At 44.2% G+C, this 16111-nt stretch overlaps 1 protein-coding gene across 1 annotated transcript in view; it reads right to left on the reverse strand.

Annotated features, from left to right (window-relative positions):
* RELL2 (RELT like 2) overlaps positions 1–16111 on the reverse strand; it is a 266333-nt gene that overhangs the window by 146930 nt on the left and 103292 nt on the right. Inside the window, exon 5 of the mRNA XM_086931361.1 lies at positions 1907–2095. Within this exon, the coding sequence (XP_086787487.1) occupies positions 1907–2095 (189 nt within the window). The remainder of the gene's footprint in view (positions 1–1906; positions 2096–16111) is intronic.

The following is a 16111-nucleotide window of genomic DNA, read 5'->3' on the forward strand; positions in this document are numbered from 1 at the left end:
ATGTGGCTCTGTCCCTGCCCCACTAAAGTGGCAGGGGACATGGCTCTGAGTTAACCCTGCCCACTTGACATGCAAATGTTTCTGTGCTGTCCCAATGGTCTGCCAATTGCCTGTCTCTACTCTATATGTACTCTCTCTCTTAATCCGACAACTAGCCGCATACACCTGAACCTCACCCAGCCCTGCTGGTCTGCCATGTTTGCTTATTTTGCTTCCCAATCCAAAGATCCTATTCACACTCTCATTGAAAAAAATGAAATTATGGATTTTCTGATGAATACCTTTTACAGCTGATTCTTCACTTTTAGTATATCCGCATTTGGGAACCTAACTTATTCCTTTTCCCTAAGGCTCCTTCAAGGGTAACCAATCTCTGTAAGCTCAGTTCAACCGGACCTGGGAAAAGGAGAGCTGGCGCAAAGATCACTGCAGCTCTGTGCATCGCTTGCCTGCTCTCATAGTTCCCGAACCAAATGCACAGTGCACAGGCCAGCCAGCAGGAAAGATATCGCCTTAAACCACTCCACTCCTCCACAACCTCCCCCACCAGAGGATGACTACCCGCATCACTGACAAACACACACGACATGGCCCTCATCCCCAACAATCATCAGCTCTTTGTTGGCCCCTGGGAGTAAGGCTTACAGACAGCTTGTCTTGCAGTAACCTCCTATGGCTGACTTACTTTGTTCCACTTCTTTATTCCTTCTGCTGAACTTCCAAACTTCTCACTGAGGCTTTCCTTTGCTGTCTGATTCATTGCATCTGGGGATCAGGAGAAGCAAGCATCCAGAAACAATCTCAAAGACCAGACAAGTGGACATCCCCTCCTGCATGTTTATTGTGGGTTTGGATTTGTACTTGACGAAACAGTTTCTTGTGCTTTATAGCTTGCTAGGTTTATTCTGTGTCCTACTCTTCAGTTTGGTCTAACCTAACCTTAGTTCGGATAGCTATCAAGACCTGTCAAGATGCTGTATCTTGGTGCATTAGGATGGCATGGCATGCTGAGGGCAGAAAGATTGAAGTCACCTCTATTGTGGAAACGGGAAGAGAAATAAGAACCTTTGCGGACATGGTGAAGACTTGGTGAAAAATAATTGTTCCTGAAATACTCTGTTAAATTAACCTGCGTGTCCAGTGAGTCGCTGCAACTATGGTATATACATATAAACACATCTCAGTCCCATCTTGATCAAACTAACTGATTTTGGATATATTTACACTAAAATCGCAGACAGGCGACCAAATAAAAAATATAAAAAAATGGAATAGTCAAGACAGGTTTGGAACCTTGTGTCGTTCCATGCATTGCAGTGTTCTTACATGTGCAAAAGAATACAGTGAAAAACCTTAAAAGCACGTAAAATGTTAGAAATGCATGACCATTAGCAGACACAGACAAGACCTAAAGATCTTTACTACATGACTTACATGACAAACCTTCCTTTCATTCGGATTGATCATACAGATCTTCATACTAACCAACCCGCTCAGAGATTGGATCAAGGTCCAAAAATTGGCACTTGTGTTAAAAGTGCTGTAGCACAATAAGAAAGTCCCAACAAACAGCAAATGGTGTCAGAACGAAAATAGTGAGCCAAATATCTCTGGTAACATATTGGACAGCAGGGGAAACACTGCACCAAACCAAGTAAGCATCATGTGAAAAAGTCTGGGTATTTAAATAGGAAAATACTGTCAGAAAAAAACTGCAAACTTGGAAGGAGCAGTCAGCCATAATGGGCTCAGAATTACCAAACTAAGGGTCTTATTTAGAGCTTGGAGGATGGGATGCTTCACTTTAGGTACAAATGCTATAAAAATATATACCTTGTGACTACTTAGACATTTAGAAATAAAGTTCCATCCTACTCCTGACAGGAACAACATTGGGAGTGGGTACCTTCCAACTGAAAAGACGGTAACTTCCCCAGGGTGAGGCCTGCCTCGGCCCTCCTTGGACCTGCCCATGCGTTGCAGAGGGTGCTTCCGCTTCCGGCTGCAGTGCATGCAGGGTGCGATTGTGGAGCCCAGGTGCACAGTGTGGTGATGAGGCGGTCCGCCATCCTGGCTGTTCCGATGCGGGCAGAAGCTGAAGAAGAAAGAGGAAGTTGATTAAAAGGGTTACATTCACCATCGTACATCCATTTAAACATGCTACATCCCACTGGGACAGGGCCATAGTCCTAAATGCAATGTCTTCATCTCTCATTCAAAGTCAAGTTTAGAGCTAAGCTTTGGTTTCCGTTCAGTCTAGAAAAAGCAGTTATGTAGCATCGTATTTTTCTTTTTTTCTTTCCTTTTCCATCCCTTTTTTATTTTATTGAGTATGTTAATGCTGTACATACAGTAAACCAAAACCGTCACAACTGGTCTTGGTACACATTAGGGCCATGACATTTAAGTGACTCTGCCCTAAACCCATTGCATGGCATGTGAGTGGTTCTGGTCAAGCTTCAAATACGTATATTAGTGCTGGCTGGCAAAGGTGATTCTCTGGTGCTTCTCCAGCCCTGTAGCTTGTTGTATCAAGTGACTTCCACTACCCTGGCCCTGCCGGCCTGACATGCGACTGACCCTTCCCCAGCCCCTAGCTGTTGTGCTGCATACTCTGGCCTAGCTTCACTGCCCTGGCATTTGACTGGCTCTGCCACAGCCTCGCCGGCCTGCCATATGAATGGCTGTACCCCATCCCTGCAGAACTGGTGCTGGTGAAATGGCTCTGCCTTAGTCCTGTCAATCTGACATGTGGGTGATTCTTCCCCAGCCCAACTTGTTGCCAAGTAAATGACTCTGCCCCAGCTCAACTAACCTGAAATTAGAATGACTCTGCCCTACCTTACCAACCTGAGTCGGAATGGTTTTGCCACAGTCTCACTGCTTGATTAGGGGCATGACTGTGTTCCAGTCATACAAACCTAATTTATAGCCGACTCTTCCCCAGCACTATTAGCTTGCCATGAATGTGGCTCTGTACCAGCCCCACTGAAGTGACAGGCGACATTGCCCTGAATCAATCCTGCCAAACTGACATGTAAATGGTTCTGTCCCACCCCCGATGGCCTGCCATTTGCCCGTCTCTCGTTGTACTGTCTCTTTTAATCCCACAATTACCCTATATGCACCTAAACCTCACCCAGCCTTGCTGGTCTGCCATGTTTGTTTATTTTGCTTTCCACTCCAAAGGTCTTTTTCACTCTCTCACTTTTTTATTTATGGATTTTTGATGGATTCTTCTAACAGTAGATTCTTCACTTTCATAGTATCCGCATTTGCCGGACTAGAACCGGAGGATTATTCCAGCTATACTCCTACGCTCCAGAAGGTGGTACTGTATGGATCTGCAGTGTGTCTATACATTCTTGGAAGTGACACAGCAGAGGTGCATCTAAGCACTCCCTTGTGCTCTGGAGTCAGTTCCTTTTTTTTGACTGACTGACTGAAGTATTTATTAAGCGCACTTATACCGTGGCGTCTTGGCGCTGCAAAAGAAGGTAAGGCTGCTGCTGGATGACTAGGGCGTGGTAAACAGCCAGGTCTTCAGTGCCTTTCTGAAACAGCTTCTATTTGATAGTAGGCGAAGCTTAGTGGGCATGGTATTCCATAGTTTAGCCGCCTGATGTGAGAAAGACTTGCCACCCCAGCGTGCTCTCCTTATTCTCGTGATGGTAATTAGGCCTAGGCCAGCAGATCTTAATGCTCGTCTAGGGAAGTAGCGCGGAAAGAGAGCTTTCAGGTTCTCAGCTCCTCCTCCAACTACTGTTTTGTGTACTAGGCAGAGGGCTTTGCACTGTACTCTCTGCCGGACTCGAAGCCAATGGAGTTGCGTATGGCCTTAGATGTTGGATGGCGTTTAGGGAGGTCCAGCAGTACTCTTGCCGCGGCATTCTGCAGTGACTGTAATTTAGAAAGTTGACTTTCACCCATTCCCAAGTACAAAGCGTTGCAGTAGTCTATGCGGGAGAGAACTAGAGCACCAACCACTGTTTTCCTTAGTGTGGGTGGGATCAGGGGCAGTATTTTCTTGAGGGTTTTGATGGTGAAGAAGCATGCTGATGTTACTTGATTAACTTGTGAGGTGAGAGTAAGATCTTTATCTAACCAGAAACCTAAGTTTCTGCTTTTTGTGCGGGCAAAGGACAAGTACCTGCCTTTGGAGGCCACCAAAGTTGGCTCAATATGGTGGTGTTGTGTCCGAACTCAATCACCTCTGTTTTTTCGGTGTTTAGTTTTAGGAAGTTCTTATTCATCCAACTCTTTATGCTTAAGAGGCAGTTTATAAACTGTTCCGCAGTGACTTCAATCGTTTGAGTGAGTGATACCATCAATTGTGTGTCGTCAGCATACAACACCAGTTTCAGGCCATGTGCTTTTATTAGTGAGGCTAGCGGGGTCACATATAGATTTAAAAAGGGTGGGAGTAAGTGGCGAGCCCTGAGGGACCCCACGCGGAAGTGAGAATTCTACCGACTTCAGACCTTCCCAATAGATTTGTTGAATTCAATTTTCAAAAAAGATTTTAGTAGGGACAGGGTTGACAGTATCAAATGCTGCCGTTAAATCCAGCAGTATAAGCACTGCTCTGCCTCCCTTGTCCATGGTTCTCCTGGTTTCCTCTGTGACAATTATTAGAGCAGTCTCAGTAGAGTGACAAGACCTAAATCCATGCTGGGTGTTGTCAAGGATGTTATTGAGGTTAACAAACTCCATTAGTTCCTGGTTTAAGGCTTTTTCTAATATTTTAGTAGTTAGAGGGAGACAAGATATAGGACGATAATTTTTTGTCTCCCCTGGATCTAAGGAGTCCTTCTTCAGGATAGGTCTGATACTGGCCTTTTTCCATTGTTGTGGAAAGACACCGGATTAAGTTATCACGTTAAGGAGTGGAGTTAAGATCTTACTAATTGTTTCAGGGGCCAGCTGAAATATGTAGGGGGGGCAGGGGTCTAGAGGTGATCCCGACTTGGCTTGTGAGATCATCTTAGAGATCTGATCCTCCTCGAAGTGTGAAAATTGGAATAGGCAGTCTTGGGGGACTTCTATTTGTTCACTGATGTTGTTACTAGCTGAGTCAGATATCTCATGGAGCTCATTATAGACATCATGGACCTTTTGTTGGAAAAACAAGGCGATCTTATCTACAAAATATTGGTCTGGGACAAATACTATGTCCCTCGGACATTTGAGTAAAGTAGACACAGTTTTGAATAGCTCCTTGGAGGAGTTTGCAGCCTCATGAATTTTAAGCGTGAAGTAGGTCGATTTGGCTTGCATTATCATTATTTTGTACTCGTTTAGAGCTTTCATGTACTCCTTTCTACGGGGTGAACTGTAATCGGATCTCCAGATCTGTTCTTTATGCCTGCATTTAATTTTCAATCGCTTTTGGGCACCTCGATGCAGATCAGGAGCTACACTTACACCGAACACTTTTACACTGTGCTAAGGAATGATGTCCCTACTGAAAACAAAGTTTTCAAGCTATCCCAAGACAGATGTTAGTCAGACCCCGCACAAGGTCTGCCTACGGTGCTTGGGTTCCTGCCAGGACTCTGAGGCATGCAAGAGGCGTATCCTTATGCACTGAAGGCAATTTAGGTCCAGGAAGCTAAACATTATATAACTGAAAATAAGAAGAGGTCATGGTTGAAAGAAGGTCCTGCTCCCAATCCAGGTCATTGGCCTGATCGCAGACCAGGTTACAAAGCCACTCCTACAGAAACGCCACTTCCTGCTTGAAGTTTCCAATAGGTCGAAGTCAAAGTCCAAGCATACCGGTGAGAAGGCCAAGTGGGACCCAACCCCATCCTGGCACTTAAAGTCTATTGAGAAGGCAGGAGGGAGGCAAGATAAAGATCGCACTCCCCCAATGTCTTCTGTAGCCAAACCGATTCTGCAATTAGTCCTCGCATACCCTGAGTTTCCTGAGCCACTGGCGACCATGCAGCAGATAGTGGCTTTCAAACAGGCCATGCTGCAGATTTTGATGCAATTTCAACTCCCTCTGGTGCGTTTTTAGGCCGCAAGGACCCTCTGTGGTCTCTAGTTTGAATTCTGGCATTATCTGCTCACCTGAGACCTGTTGCCAGGCTCATACCTCCACTGGTACTGACTTCTACTCTGGTGCAAAGGTCCACACCAGTTATTTCTGTGCCGACACCAACTCTGCCAGCACTGATCAATGACGTCAATCTCCGACCCCAAACCAGCGTTTTTCCGTGCCACGCCTATGTCACACTATAAAATCAAAAAAGCACAACCAGTAGTTATACAACCGGATTCCAGTTCGAGACATCTGCTTCACTGCCACTATCAGCAGAGAATACACACTCTTTTACATTTGGACCAAGTGCAAGAGGCACCCAATGTCCCTTAGGACACTAATAATGATGAGGAATGAGACAGATTACGGCCCCCTGATTATATTGATGATACATTGTATTTGAATTTACAACATGTCAGAGTTAGACTAAATGTATTGACTGGGATTCTTCAACCACTGCCAGCTTCATCTGAGTCATAATTATCATTAAATGATGCCCATACTGATGACCTTCTGGCTACATGGTCCAAGCTATGCTCAGTCGACCTCAGGGGAGAGGTGTGGCGCAGCAGCCAGAGTTGCTGACTATGGTGCACGAGGCTCACAGTTTGATCCACAGAGGCAGCTCAGTATCATGTGACTCTTCGCACTAACTCAGTTAATCTCCCTGATGACCCCCCAACACCTTGAAACCCTTTAGGAGGTGATATCTTCCTGCTTTATAAATATGAAATATTATTACCTGTGCCTTGGTGACTTAGTGCAGCTCCTGGTGACCCAAACTTTCTAACCAAGTATCCCACAACAGAGATCCTGACTATTTAAGCTTCAACAAGCAAGACCAATCTGAATTCTTTTCCAAACAATTCTTATGATAGGGAACTGGAAAGATATTGCGATTTCTCCAGGAGAATGCCTTCTAGTCTAGCCCTTTGATCTAACAATGCAGTTTGCCTTTTGGATAGGTGCACCCACATATTATGAAATATGGCCAGCAGAATGTTGCTAGCCATCCCAGATCGTTTGCCCAAACTATACATGATGTTCAGAATGCAACCAAGCATGTGCTCTGAGTTGGCCTCAATGTCACAGACTGCATCAACAGCGCTAGTGCCATCCACCTTGTGCTCAGAAGGCTAATCTGGCTAGATCAACTTGTTTTCTGAAGACCTGCAAACATCCCTAATGGGCATGTCCTTCGATGGCTGTAGCATTCTTAGAGAAAAGGCAAATTTAGTGCTGGAACGATTCAAGGACAGCAGTGCCATGGCATTATTTATGGAATTACTGATACTGCTAAACAGATTTCCCACCAATACAGAAAATTCCAAAAGGTATTCCAGGGGACTAGTTTGCAGACAACACCAGCCTTCCCATCCTGCTCTGCAACAACTGACACAGTTGGCTATAGATAGCTATAGATGGCTATAGATGGCTATAGATGTAGCATCAGTAGTCACTGTTCAAATCGTAGGGGCACCAATCTTCAATTCAAGTTCTTCCTCCCTTTCAGTGGCTAACAAGCCACTTCAGTTGGCCCTCCCAGGCTGAATGCAGCATTCCCTCCCCAGCGGCAAGACTGTTATCGGACAGGTTGTACAAAGGAGCTGTACATGCACTTCATCTCCTTCACACCTCCCCTTTCTCACCACCCCATAGTGGAGCAGAGACTGCATCACCGTACCCTATGATGATGCAGAGCTTTTACATTGACCACAGAAAGGTCCATTGTGTTGATGACATACTAGTTGTCATTGTTTCTGAAGCAAAGCGGGATAAGTTAATGCAAAAGTGGATACTTTGAAGAAGACTGTTAAGGCATTAATGCTTCGTGAACGCTTGCACCAATGCCTAACAGTCTGGTATGGTGGGAAGGTCACTTTGACCACTCAATTCTGTTGAACCTTTTGATCTGAAGCCACTACCCAGACCTGCCACCTTTGGAAAAGACTGCTATGCTATCTATTCAAAAGGAGGAACTCTGCAGCTAGAAGTATCCATCATAATATTAATTTAGATACCTTCAATAAAGCGGTTTCTTGTGGATATTCTTTCTAATCACATTTTTTACTGCCCTCCCACCTCCCCAATCTGTAGAATTGCATCTTACTATCTAAAAAAAGTACAAAGTTAGCAAAAACGGACACAATCTCAGAAAATTTGATAGGTCTACCCCAGGCTAATGTTTTTAGATGAACACGCTCAACCCTGATATCCTATCCATCAGACCTGGGTCTTTGGATGCATCAAGTAAGAAACCTGAGGGATTTTCCAAGACCAAATCCACGTATTCAATCTCTGAAGAGGAATAATCAATATCATGCAGAGGATACAGCTGCTGTATTGATCATTGAAGTACAAATATTACTGGGGTTCTTTAATTCACTATCAATCACCTCACAGGTAAAATGGAACCTTCAAGGGTATCCACAATTATCTCAGTACAGGATGCTTGAACATGTCAGGCTCCTCTTGCTTGTCTGAGTGCATGTTATGCTCATCGTGTGCCAGTACCTGAGCTAAAATGCCATTTTATTTCTGCTTACACATATGTTTTAGCTTGTTGCGTGTCTCATCCTCGCTATCCTCTGACAGGATCTCGATTCTGAGATAAAATTGATGATGAAATAACTTGGATCCAGTTATAACTGCAATATTGGTTTGATTTTTTTCAAAGTACATAGAAAGAGCAAAGACAATTTAAAGACATGGGCGAAGTGGGCAATTGCCCACAGCCTCCATCTTCCCAGAGGCCCAATGGTAAAGTGAATTTTCTTTAGCTCTAGCTCATATCTGTCTATTTCTCTAACTCACCCTCTCTCCCCATCTGTCTACCTCTACATTTGACACCATCCCTCATTGACCTGCTGTTCTTTGTGAACCCCCTTACTGAAAGTTTGTTTGGCATCATGCAGGCTTCAATTGGCAGATGATGGGTGATAAAATGTAAAGTTGTAACGAGAAGGTCCCCAGATTACGACTTGCCCGGGTCCCCGAAAATCCTTAAAACAACACTGAGAAAGAGATACATGTCTATGTATAGAAACAATGTTTAATTTGTTATTCTTTTTGATACTACTCTGATCGCATATAGAATCTCTGCTGCAATATCTACTAAACATTTTAGACAAAAATTCCTTGACAAACAGATCCATTATGCTTATTTTCTACACAATTAGCCAGATTATGGCAATATTAGTTCTTTGTTCATCATAACACTACAAACATAGTCCCACAGCCGCCAATTTTTCAAGATCTGACACTTCTGCAAGGCTCTTGTGGGGTGATTTATGTAAAGAAAGATTTTATTTAAGACCTTCAGCATATATATATATCATCGCAAAGGCCCAGTCTCTGCCATTACATGGAACTGTGAGCATCTATCTCCTGTCGGTCTGTAAATCTTACATCTGTGTCACCATTTACACACTCGCATGGTCCTTTGGAAGATATTTACATTTTATAACGCACTTGTCATATCTTATTTTGGCTGAACAAGAGAGTTCACAGGACCTGATACTTAAAACCACAACTTCCATGAAGCGGAATGCCTGCAAAAGTGTTTGCACTGCCAGCCATTACATCAAAGAAGCGAAACAGCCTTGCGTTATCTTTAAAATTTCCCTTTAGTGCAGCTGTAATATTTCCAGGGAAAATGCTTACACCAAGCTTTCAGATAAACCTGGCGAGTAGCCACTGCATTTGATGTGCCTTCTATTTTCCTATAATCAGAGATTTTAATGATTTTATTCACAAGCATCTGGGACAGAAAATGTCACACAGTGCAGCGCATTCCGGTAGTACAGCAGTTTGCATTTGACAAGGAAATAACACCAGTGCTACCCTGAGCTATTGCCAGTGGTCAGACTAATCGTAAACAGCCTCCCATCACCCTTTGTGTCTTTCATGTACAGCACTAAGTGGCATGGGTATGCCCAGATGTGGGTCCTGCGCTCACTGTGTCACTGGAACCAAGCTGTACCTGGCTGAAGAGCCCATAACTAGGGTGAGACTGGACCTGGATTGCTTGTGTTCCTGTTCAGGGAGGACCTGCCTTGGCAGTTCGGGCTGCACTGGTCTCATGAGGAGCAGGGTCAAGACTGATTTACATATGGCTAGGACCAAAGTGAGATGGCATGATGAGCAAAAGAACGATGGGTTGAAGTTCTACTCCAAGCTATTGCCAGTCGTTAGACTTACTGCAAGAACCCTCCCATCACCTTTTGTGCATTTCATGTATTTTGTACTTCATACAGTCCAAAAGCACCACAAGGCAGAAGTAGATCAGATAGAAGAGAAATGAGACTTCATGACAGATCTAGGCCCCTTAATACAGCTGCTGACTGGCTGTGGACCTGTATTTCTACCCTACAAGAGATACTGGCCTGTTTAAAAGTTTCTTAATTTTCCATTCCACTCTATCAACATCTGTCCCCATGGATGATAGGAAGGCAAACAAGACACACACTTCTGATTTACTGTCTGGGATCCTAAAACCTCTAGCAACATTTTGAAGAGCAGGAAACACTTCAAATTCTTTACCACAGTTTCTCCATCAATGCAATACAGCAGTACCCGAGTGCCATCCAGCCTAACCAACACCAAAGTTCGACTGAAAATAAACTCATCAGTAAAATTCTCCTATGAAATACATGACTCAGTCAAGAATCATAAATAGCCACTTCTTGGCAGCGGCAGAGCTTTAGGGGGGAGTTTTGGGGTGTGACACTCCTAAATGTGGAGAAGTGTGGCTCAATGGTTAGAGCGGCAGACCCTGATGCAGAGGTCTAGCCCGGGACCAGGGTTCAATTCCCCGCCTCGGCGGGTCTTGGGCTCAAAAATTCCACGGACCTGATAATTCTCGCCTCGGTGCCTATTCCAATCATGGAGTCCCACTCTGCAACTCTGGGCAATAGCTTGCTTAATCTCCACAACGGTCCCCACAACGCTAAGGATGCCTGGCCTCCACCTTGGGGGTGCCCAGGAGTGGACGCCTCACAGGGAAAGCCAGGATGGGTTCCACAGCGGTATTCGTACAAGCGCCTTGAGACCCTTGCGGGTGAGTAGTACGCTATACAAGTATCAATTTACAATTTACATTTTAATTTACATTACAAATCAGGTCTGCTATCTCTCTGTCGGATGTGCATAGACTCTTTGAGCCAAACCAGACGCATGGCTTATCTCACCCTATTTATCTGCCCCTCCGCCCTCCTCTATTTGCAACTCTGGCTTAGTACAAAGCCGTCCGTTACTTGATGAAATGGTTTGTAAAAGGCAAGATCTACAAACAAGAAACCTGCCTACATGCACCGAACTGAGAAATCTACCATCAAGACTTCTTGTAGCAAAGACGAACAAAAGCGGGTGCAGAGGAAATAAGGTTAAAATAAGTTATCCTAGTGCAGGAACTTCTGGTCGTTGTGCTGTATGTGATCATTGTTATGAGTTCGCAGGGAGAACTACCATGCCCGAGTGGTATGGACAGGGGTGTTGTTTCAGTGGGGTGCTTGGGGTGTGACACCCCTCAAATGGATTTGTAGTGAGGCCAGCTATGCATGTGTTGATTTTTCTCATCTTTCTCCTTTCATTAAGGTGTTTCAACTTGTTAATTTTTTTATTGATATCTTAAATATACATAGTGACCTGTTTATGAAAACAGTAGTAAATCTGCACCCAAACAAGTACTCCTTGAATGGATGCAAATTTACTACTTTTTTAAGTTCACAAATATTTGCAGTAGTAGGTTTGCAAAACTACGCAAGTCTGAAGTTTTCAATCACTCTACTGCCAATCAAACATCAAAAGGTGATGTGATGAATGCTGTAGACTAGTCTAACCAGTGCCAATCTGTCAGAGTAGCATTCTAAACCATAGTTTTTCGCCCACTGTGCTACTCTAGATGTGGTCCACCTTATGCAAATCAGTATAGACCCTGCTCCACATGAAAACAGTCCATCCCCAAACTTGGTAATCCCCACTCCATCCGCAGCAGCCCACTGATTTTTTTAGCTGCTCAAGTCGAGATTCACACCACCTTAATCTTAGTGACTAACCTAAGCCACTGCTTCCTGGCCTTATAAAAAGTTGGAGCTCCAGCAATTCTGCTCTGCATCCTGAACGAGAGGGAGGTGAGGCAATCACAAAGTACACCAATGACTATTCATACACCAAATTTCATACATCTATCAATCCATTATTGAAGCACTCCACCCTATGCTGCTCTATTAACTCTAATGAGGCTCTGGGTTTATCCATCACATAAACTACGACTCATTCATTCATAAACGTAGATCAAGACCTCAAAATAGTCCTTTTCATTAGGTGGTTAAGACGCTGGGTAGATGATCATAACAACAAGCAAGCACACAAATCCATGGAACAGTGGTGAATCCTCCGCTAAGGCAGAGGCGCGTCGCCCCACTGCTTCGCAGCAGTGAAGTAAAGGAAACAGAAAATGATAACTTGCGTTATCATTATTTTAGGTTTCCTTCTGCTGCAACTTTGCGTTTGGGGTGAGGCTGCTCTAATGACAGAGGCACAGGAGAGGAGTGGTTTGCTCACTCCTAAGTGGACATGACTGGCCCGGCCAAACATTCATGCACACTTTGCATCCTCTCTATGCAAGCTGCACTACGGCCTGTATGGAGAACATGCACAGGCCACCATTCCCTGGCTGAGCCCCGACAGTACTCAGACCAATCACAATGCTGCATTGCAGCATTGTGATTGGCTATTGGGACACTGGCACCGGTGCTTCCTGCTGCTTCCTGCATCCTGCTGAGGGACCCGAGTCAGGAAGAAGAGGACGGAGGAGAAACGGCGGCCGGCCATCACAGGTAAGTGGGTTTTTTTGTTAACTTTTTTCGTTCCACCCCACAAAGCCCTGCCCTGCCCCACCCCACCACCGGGGTCCATAGCAGCCGCTATTATTATGGAAACCTATCAGTATCGAGGTAGGAGTAACGCGAAGATTCCCATTAGGCCTATAATAGACTAGAACTTGTACTCCCCAATAACCTGGAAACACTACACGTCTCCTGATCTGAACCCTAAAAATGATTGTAGTCCCCTGGATCATAACAGCTCGACTACGTTCAATATTGTTAGCTCCATACAGATGAAGAAGAGGAACTCGGGTGACAGAGAAGATAACAGTTAGTATGATCAATACTTAGGGAAACTGAAAGTAGATTCTGCTGGAGCAGTTTATTTCGCATAATTAAGGATGTGCTGCATTTGCCACATAATACATAATCTACCACATAATCTGCAAATTTTAACAAATAAAAGTTTTCGTAGCTCAAATGGATCAAACGTTACTGGAAGCATGGTAAGATGCATTTGTGCGCATTGGAAGACCCTTCGCAAAGGTTAAATTGTCGTCCTTCATTTGCTTAGTTTACTGTTAGTTTAGTCTACTGAACAAGCTTGCCTGGCAGCTACTAGAAGACAGCTCGATACAAAACTTTTAAATAAATAGAATACACAAAAGTACTCGGGAATATGTGTGCTATTAAATTAAAAGGAAGTGCCCTGTAATGTAATTGTGCAGTCTGTCTATGGCTTAAAGTACAACCCCCCTCTACAGAATTTACTGCAAGAAGTGACTTTTTATATGGCTCAGTTTTGATGATCAGGTTAGGCCCAATTCCAAAAACATACGGATGCTGTCAGCATCCGCCGTTTATGAAAATGAGTGTTCCTGTATAAAATGCTTCGCTTTATCAACGGGGACTTTAATATTAGAGAGGATCTTAATTATTTACTGTGCCTTAGAGTGGGGAAATGTGCCCTCCTTGAGGTATACTCTGCGCAGGACACGGTGTAATCAGGCTGCCGCTGAGTGTGTGAGACCACTGAAGCTTTTATCTCTATTAATAGTCCGAGTTCAATGTCGCAAAGTAATTTGTGCGGGCGCGATCATGTTTTATGCAGCAGGTGCGTGGTTCTACTGTGTACGTTTGTCATATCCCAATACCGGAATTTATCTGTATAGTTTTTGGCTATTTGGATTGATATTGGAACTCGGCCGTGCAGGACTCGATGACACACAAGGACACACACACATGCCCTGAGTCCATAGAGAGCAGATTACACAAGCACCCACAAGCCCAGAGTCAGTATTTCACAGAAGGATAGAAGACAGCCTGCTGGAAAGAAAGCCAAAGTATGGTCTATGATTTATACTAATAAGAGAAACAAATGGTGTCAGCTGGAAAGATTGTCTGGTGGAGAGCCAGATCTTCTATCTGGGAATCGCCCAACAGAGAATGCCTTCTGCAATCCGAAATATACAGGCCTATCGCTCTTGTCACCACATACCTGGTGCCTGGGTCTGTCAGTGGAACGCAACACAGTTTGCAAGCCTTGAAACAATATATTTGTCTCATTGCACGGTGCTTACCCTTGGCAGGCAGTAGTAGCCTGGAAACGTGTGCTTGAAATGTATCACATGATTTTGTGCATTGATCAATAACATGGTTGAGTTCTTAAACTCAACACAATTTGCTTTAATCATCTGAGGTTTTATACCTACCTTGCTTTAAATTCTGATTCAGCCTCACCCATACAGTGGATGGACCAGCTGGTTCTGAAACACAACCACTAAGCTGTTACTCCATCTCATGGCCGCAGAACCTCAGCTCGCATCGCCAGTAGAGCCATCTCAAGGTGGATTGGCACATTCTGGGTATCATTTTAGACCTTTGACCTTAAGGTGATGAAGCAAGTGCGCCACCTATCAGGATCTTCCATTACAATGCTATTTTTCCTAAGCAACTGCCAGAAAGGGGTTTGGACGGACCAGAAATGATTAGAAAGTATTATGCGGAGAAAGGGATGGCGCTCTACTTCCTCAAATTATCTGTAGGAAGGGTTTGGAGTTGCCAATAAGGAACTCATCCCACTCTTCATTTGAATTTCTGGAACATTAAGAGAAGTGTGGTCATTGACCACAATAACGACGTTAACAGTGAATTCTACCTCCAGGGACAAGCCAATAGGATTAGTCATAGAGAGAGGACACTTTCCCTAATTTCCTTACAAGAATGATTATAGCAGGGTATCTAGAGGTAAACAAAGGTAACTCTGTGGACAAGACTTCGTACATCGTGAGGACAGCAGTGCCATTGCGCTGCTTAGGTTAACTTTCTGGCTGGTCTTCCCCATCCCAAGGTTGTGTTTTAGGGCTTACAAGTGATGTGAGTAAAGAACTACATAGTAGGTCCAGGCACAAGACAATAGCACTTTTCTGTGACCGAAGCCTTGTTTCTGCCCCTGGAAACCCCATTGCACCCCCCCTCCACGTGTCTTACAGGAACCAAGAAACAAAGAGAACAGACTGACCTAAAAAGGTTTCTACCCCTGGACACATCAGCTGGGTGCAGACAGCTTAACCTCACTTTGGATGCCTAGTTTTAGTGAGGCACATTTTACATATATTGGCCATCAGTGGCCTCCTACTTTTAAGCCAGTTGACAGTGGTTTAGGAATCACAGGTATCCCTGCTAAGGAGGTTTGCACTTCCTACCTGGGAATCATGGCCCACAGTTACTAACATTTGACACCAGGTTAGTGTCACAAGAGTTATGCAAACCCGGCACAGAGTGATTTGGTGAGATTTTCGACTCAGCACAAATCATAAATTGCATTTGAAGTTGCCTAATGTAACACAAAGTGGCTATGGGTCACTTCACGCTACTTTGTATCAAGGGGAAGTCAACAGGGTTGTACATGGGCATCCCTAAGCATTTTGACACAAATCCCTCTGTATAAGCATTTGTAAATAGGGATTTGTGCCACAAAAATGACGACTCATCGAACCAGGCGTAACAGTAGACCAACTTTTAAAAGTCTCCACATTTTTCTAACTTTGCATGTGTACTGTACAGGACACATAGAAAGTGGAAATGTATTAAAGCAGCGTTTCTCAAACTGGGGGTCACGACCCAATGATTTATGGTGGGTTGTGAAAGTGAGTAATTATCGCTATTGCTTGGAAATATGCCCGCTGTTTCTTGGACAACATACAGGTTAATGACTAGTACTAACCTTGGGGGTCTT

Source organism: Lissotriton vulgaris, chromosome 7 (assembly GCF_964263255.1).
Source record: "Lissotriton vulgaris chromosome 7, aLisVul1.2, whole genome shotgun sequence".
NCBI lineage: Eukaryota > Metazoa > Chordata > Amphibia > Caudata > Salamandridae > Lissotriton > Lissotriton vulgaris.